Raw genomic sequence first — 7,234 nt, forward strand, 5'->3', positions numbered from 1 at the left:
ATGATGATCAGGTGGGTGATTTGTTTTGTTGAGCTAACTTAGAGACTTGCGACTTGAAAATCTTGCTAATTGTTAAACTTATCGTTACTAGAAATAAATACGCACAGCAATTGAGGACATCGATTACAAGTAGTATAAGAAATCAATGTACACGAAAATACTATGCAACAATATAAGGAACTGCAATAGCAACAAAAACAATATTATAATGAGTTGTGTAAGACATGTCCTATCTATTTCGCAAGTTTTTTGTCACACTTAGCTTATAGCCCTATTTTTTCAACTTTTGTACGTAATTGTCATTTACGTTTGGAGCAGAATGGCTAATTCTGAGTTTTGTGTCATTTTGCATTTTTGACTATGCAGCAATATAATACTATGCAACAATACAAGGACTCTGCAACAATATAAGGAACTGCAATAGTAACAAAAACAATATTATAATGAGTTGTGTAAGAGGTGTCCTATCTATTTCGCAAGTTTTTTGTCGCACTTAGCTTATAGCTCTATTTTTTCAACTTTTGTACGTAATTGTCAAATACGTTAACAGCAGAATGGCTGATTTTGAGTTTAGTGTCATTTTGCATTTTTCCCAAACTAACCAAAGTATATATCGAATCGATAATATTTTCAACAATTAAGACCTTGCCTCAAATATCGAAATAAAAAAAAAATGATGATAAATTCATTCTGAATCGTCGATTGTTTATCACGATTGAGGAATAACCTGTTAAAGAAGAGAATTTTCGTCCACATTAACCTCCATATCTTTGTAATTTTATCCATCGAATAGTTTATCCTTAAGTCGGGTTACTCAACTCAGAGATTCTTTATTCTATATTTTCTCTTTTCATTTTGCATCTTTTTTATATCAAAGTTTGTATGAAATATCGTTTGAATTCGTTATATTGAGAATGAGGTTTATTTTGAGCTTGGAACAGTTTGGTCATCGCGGTCTCGCAAGCAGTTAAACTCAGCAGTCCTTGAAACAATCTAACCATCCTCAAAAAATAAGGGAATTTCTGACTCGAACATGGATGGTTGACTGAATGAATAACAAGCTTCCTAAAACCGGAAGAAAATTAGAAACTCCCGGTGTATTCCTCCGCTTATGCTATGCTTACGAGGAGATGTGTAAACAGGCTTGATATTCAAGGAAGTTTTATTATAGTGATTTTCGTTCAAATTACATCAAAGTTTGTATGAAATACCGTTTGAATTCCTTATATTGAGGATGAAGTTTACTTTGAGCTTGGAACAGTTTGGTCATCGCGGTCTCGCAAGCAGTTAAACTCAGCAGTCCTTGAAACAATCTAACCATCCTCAAAAAATAAGGGAATTTCTGACTCGAAAATGGATGGTTGACTGAATGAATAACAAGCTTCCTAAAACCGGAAGAAAATTAGAAACTCCCGGTGTATTCCTCCGCTTATGCTATGCTTACGAGGAGATGTGTAAACAGGCTTGATATTCTAGGAAGTTTTATTATAGTGATTTTCCTTCAAATTACATCAAAGTTTGTATGAAATACCGTTTGAATTCGTTATATTGAGGATGAAGTTTATTTTGAGCTTGGAACAATTTAGTCATCGCTGTCTCGCAAGCAGTTAAACTCAACTGTCCTTGAAACCATCTAACCATCCTCAAAAAATAAGGGAATTTCTGACTCGAACATGGATGGTTGACTGAATGAATAACAAGCTTCCTAAAACCGGAAGAAAATTAGAAACTCCCGGTGTATTCCTCCGCTTATGCTATGCTTACGAGGAGATGTGTAAACAGGTTTGATATTCTAGGAAGTTTTATTATAGTGATTTTCGTTCAAATTACATCAAAGTTTGTATGAAATACCGTTTGAATTCGTTATATTGAGGATGAAGTTTATTTTGAGCTTGGAACAATTTAGTCATCGCTGTCTCGCAAGCAGTTAAACTCAACTGTCCTTGAAACCATCCTCAAAAAATAAGGGAATTTCTGACTCGAACATGGATGGTTGACTGAATGAATAACAAGCTTCCTAAAACCAGAAGAAATTCTGAAAACTTCCGGTGTATTCCTCCGCTTATGCTATGCTTGCGAGGAGATGTGTAAACAGGCTTGATATTCTAGGAAGTTTTATTATAGTGATTTTCGTTCAAATTACATCAAAGTTTGTATGAAATACCGTTTGAATTCGTTATATTGAGGATGAAGTTTATTTTGAGCTTGGAACAATTTAGTCATCGCTGTCTCGAAAGCAGTTAAACTCAACTGTCCTTGAAACCATCTAACCATCCTCAAAAAATAAGGGAATTTCTGACTCGAACATGGATGGTTGACTGAATGAATAACAAGCTTCCTAAAACCAGAAAAAATTCTGAAAACTTCCGGTGTATTCCTCCGCTTATGCTATGCTTGCGAGGAGATGTGTAAACAGGCTTGATATTCTAGGAAGTTTTATTATAGTGATTTTCGTTCAAATTACATCAAAGTTTGTATGAAATACCGTTTGAATTCGTTATATTGAGGATGAAGTTTATTTTGAGCTTGGAACAATTTAGTCATCGCTGTCTCGCAAGCAGTTAAACTCAACTGTCCTTGAAACCATCCTCAAAAAATAAGGGAATTTCTGACTCGAACATGGATGGTTGACTGAATGAATAACAAGCTTCCTAAAACCAGAAGAATTTCTGAAAACTTCCGGTGTATTCCTACGCTTATGCTATGCTTGCGAGGAGATGTGTAAACAGGCTTGATATTCTAGGAAGTTTTATTATAGTGATTTTCGTTCAAATTACATCAAAGTTTGTATGAAATACCGTTTGAATTCGTTATATTGAGGATGAAGTTTATTTTGAGCTTGGAACAATTTAGTCATCGCTGTCTCGCAAGCAGTTAAACTCAACTGTCCTTGAAACCATCCTCAAAAAATAAGGGAATTTCTGACTCGAACATGGATGGTTGACTGAATGAATAACAAGCTTCCTAAAACCAGAAGAAATTCTGAAAACTTCCGGTGTATTCCTACGCTTATGCTATGCTTGCGAGGAGATGTGTAAACAGGCTTGATATTCTAGGAAGTTTTATTATAGTGATTTTCGTTCAAATTACATCAAAGTTTGTATGAAATACCGTTTGAATTCGTTATATTGAGGATGAAGTTTATTTTGAGCTTGGAACAATTTAGTCATCGCTGTCTCGTAAGCAGTTAAACTCAACTGTCCTTGAAACCATCTAACCATCCTCAAAAAATAAGGGAATTTCTGACTCGAACATGGATGCTTGACTGAATGAATAACAAGCTTCCTAAAACCAGAAGAAATTCTGAAAACTTCCGGTGTATTCCTCCGCTTATGCTATGCTTGCGAGGAGATGTGTTAACAGGCTTGATATTCTAGCAAGTTTTATTATAGTGATTTTCGTTCAAATTTACAAGAAATATTACCATTCATAAGAGTTTTCTGTAATTTATAAATTCGAAGAGATTGTGAACCTAAAAACAAATTTGAGAAAATTGATGTATCAACATTAATAAAGTGAAAGGTTCGCCACGTTTTGCGCTATATCCCTTATTTGGCAATAATTTCATAAAATATCGCCAGTTATTATTTTTGGGTAGCGTCATAATATGCTTGCTTGGCCTTCCGAATTCATTGGTTCTTTGTTTCGTTGAAAGTTAAATTGTAAGAACACGTAATAATGCAAATCCTACAAGTGTAATAATATTGAATGATCGGCTTTTCCATGCTTAGGCGTTAAAACCTATCAGAGCTAGTAACCCGGAAATATTACAACAAATTCTAACCCCCAGTGCCATCTGGGCTTAGATTTACACTGTCAATTATCCATTGAGACAAGCTTTTTTTTTCGTGAAACTAGGGCTGCTTCTACAAGAAGCAAGACCTTTATATGATTTACTATTTTGGCTCTTGATTTATTTAAGCTATTTTAGCTTATTTTTATTTGCAGAGAAATAGACATACTTTGTGCTTAAAAAACACCGAATTTTATTAAAAATACTCTCTTAAGAGATCCCTGAATACTCTTAAATATAAATAGTTTGCAGTCATAGCAAGTGCAATTATATTGAATTATCTGTTGAATAAATTTGAGGCCAAAAATTCTGTTTTCTACAGGTGTAAAATTAATTTGGTGTGATTTTTAAAATGAATAATTTTAACTTTTATTTCAAATCTCGAAATCTTAAAGGAAATATAAAGTATCATATAAATATTAACCTATGCAAGAAAGTATTTATTTACTGTAGAAAAAAAATTGTGATTGGCGAATGAAAGTACTGGTCACTCACCAACTAATTTGACAAGCTTCTTAAGTTTTGATCCATGCTCCAAGAGTACAATTGGTAATAGTTTACAATCGGGAGCAAGCTCTCATATTTGGGGATTTAGAAATAAAGGATAATCAGGTGAATAAGGAACCAGTCACATAAAGGTAAACATAAGTTGTGTTAACATAAAAGTGACGTCACTTAAAGCAAAATAGCAAAGATTATCATAGTAACCAGAGACGATGTTAACTATATCTCCAGTATTAACTATATCGGTTTAGGCGTAGATCGGGTAAAGATAAAGGCTCTTTTCATAAAATTTAATCTACGTATTTATATAAAGTGTTCGTTTGTTTGTTTTATAACTAAAATGCAATGTGCGAACTTTTGAATGTTGAAAGTAGTATGCAATAATTCACACTTAAGCACACTTTCCAATATTTCTAGACTTAATTGTCTATGAATCGATTAATCGTTTTAAATATATAAAAAAACACGAGTTGCTAAAAAATAAAGTGTGATGAATTTGAGATTCCAAATTTGTTTTGATTCAATTGAATACATTTTCCATTGAGTACATATTTCATTAAAGTGTGGATTGTTTTAGTAAATAAATAAATCAAAATTGAGTTAGTATCAATGCAAATGCTATTTTTATACTATGTTTACTAAAAGGTATATGTACGAGTCTGAGCGAAGGTCATGCTTAGAAATCTTGGAGAAAGGTTTTGTGAAGTCTTTTGAAGAAGTATTCCCTCTCAGAAAAATCCTCAAACCAGCAATGCGTTTCCTGAAAGAAGCCGAAAAATGGGAAAGGAAAGGTGATCAAGAGAAATGTCTGGAATCAAGACTAAAAGCTGGGGATTGTTTACAAGAATATGAATGGTTGTCAAAGTACTTCTACAAAACAGGCTCAAAACAATCCTACCAATTTTTGGCTCAAATCGAAGAGAAAGCTGGTAATCTTAAAGAGGCATTACGATGCTTAAAAAAGGCTATCACAGTAACCAGCGATAAGGACCAGCTTTGGAACCACGTCCTTAAAGTCTATCAAACGCTTGGACCTAAATATCTAAAGAATGAGAAAGAGTTCAAGTATTTTTCAAGCCTGCTTGAATACCCGAATGGATCGCTTCAAAACAAATCTGCTGGATACAGGCTTCTAGGCCGAGCCATGCTCAGGCTTGACAAGCACGATGAGGCTCTGCAGCATTTTCAACGTAGCCTGGACCTCAGCGAACAGTGCAATGATGTGAATGGCATGTGCGATGCCTACCTTGCCATGTCGGAATCACGCGATTCGCCGATGAATCCTGAAGAGGCTCTCAGTCTTTGCCGTGATCTGAGTGAAAAACATTCACTGGAGATATTTATTGTGGTATCGTCATTGAGGCTGGGGCAGATAAAAACTGAAAAAGGTGATTATGGAAGTGCTCACCAACTTTTTGAAGCAGCCTATAAAACTACTTGGGATGGATCGCCGGAATGGTTAGATCTCTGTTCTGTAATGTACGGTGTCGGGAGAGCTCACGTGACTATGGAAAGTCTCATAAAAACTTTCGAACAAACAAATTCTATAAAGAGCCTCTTACGGTGGAAAGGTATGGGCCTTGGTCCATATGGGTAGTAAATTACCATACCTACTATATAAATATGAATTTGAAATAAAAATTCAGATTTCGCACAACTCTGCAATATAGTACTGAATCTATGTATTTTTAAAATTTTGTTCTGGTTGTAGAGTAGAACTCTGTTCTGTTGCAGAATTAACTTTTGTTCCGGTTGTAAAGTAAAATTTCGTTTGGTTGTAAATGATGCAAAGTAAACTTTTGTTCTGGTTGTCGAGTTAAATTTCATTCTGGTTATAGAGTGGAATTTTCTTCTGGTTATAGAGTTAATTTTTTTTCAGTTTGCAAAGTAAAATTTATTTCTAGTTGTTGAGTTAAATTTTGTTCTAATTGTAGAGAAATATTTCGTGCTGCTTGTAGAGTAAAATTTTGTTCTGGTCTGGTTCCGTAACTTCATAGAGTCAAATAGAACTGCTATACATAGTTAGAAATTTTGGAGTGAATTTATCCTAAGAATCGTCCAAGTTTCCACAACCTTAACTCGATGCGTAGTTAAACCATATTACTACGACAATTAAAAAACCTTAAACTTGTTCACTCGATACTATAGCTCAATTTGAAAGGAAACATAGCTCTCATTAATACCTTATTAAGTTTGCATCAAACTTTTACTATGAATGTGCACTATAGCTTAATAAATGCAGTGCTTACACAGTGGGTTCCCATTGATTATAGTTGATTTGAAAAATATTTTGATTAAATTTGCTTCAAAAAAATGTTTGGTTATTGGAAGTGGAAAGAAGTAGACAGTACAAACAGAATTAGATAAGTAGAACAGTTAAAATAAATAAAATAATAATTTTTTCAAAAAGGACAAAGTGAGAAAACAAGAATCATCAATTAGGACCATATGTTGGCGACTACTTTTCTGAGTTGTCGCCAAACACGCATAATGGTTCCTTACAATCGATAATTAACGATTTTTACTATTGCGAAGTATTTCAAAAATAGTAATTTAATATTTATGCCGTTAGAGTTATGCTGTTAGAGTCCCCTTGCCATCAGGCTAACCGTGGAAGGTTTTCGAGGTTTTCTTCACCATGTAACGGAAATGCGGGTTAGTTCCATCAAAAAGTCTTCCACGAGGGCAAATTTCTCCCATTACTTGATCCAGGAGTTCTCTTGACTTCCAAATTGCAAGGCTTGATCATTGGTAGACATGAACGCAAAATTGAGTCGGCTGCTCAATGACGGTTATGAATCAAAACAAAAGAAAAATAGTAATTTAATGTTTAGACAGTTGACCATTTTCCCGACTACCATTTTCGCTAATATCATTCCAAATTCATTTTGTTAACTTCCAAATTAATTAGGCTTCATGTAGTAATTGATTAAAAAC

The 7,234-nt window shown here is 34.2% G+C and overlaps 1 protein-coding gene across 1 annotated transcript; it reads left to right on the forward strand.

Moving 5' to 3' along the window:
- The first annotated feature begins 4,928 nt into the window (after positions 1 to 4,928).
- Positions 4,929 to 5,894, forward strand: LOC139425198 (tetratricopeptide repeat protein 29-like). The gene has a single exon (XM_071179079.2). It carries the CDS (start codon positions 4,929 to 4,931, stop codon positions 5,892 to 5,894), a length of 966 nt encoding a protein of 321 aa, XP_071035180.2.
- The last annotated feature ends 1,340 nt before the right edge of the window (positions 5,895 to 7,234 follow it).

Source organism: Parasteatoda tepidariorum, chromosome 6 (genome assembly GCF_982258835.1).
Source record: "Parasteatoda tepidariorum strain Cologne lab strain chromosome 6, Ptep-v5.0, whole genome shotgun sequence".
NCBI classification, from domain to species: Eukaryota; Metazoa; Arthropoda; class Arachnida; order Araneae; family Theridiidae; genus Parasteatoda; species Parasteatoda tepidariorum.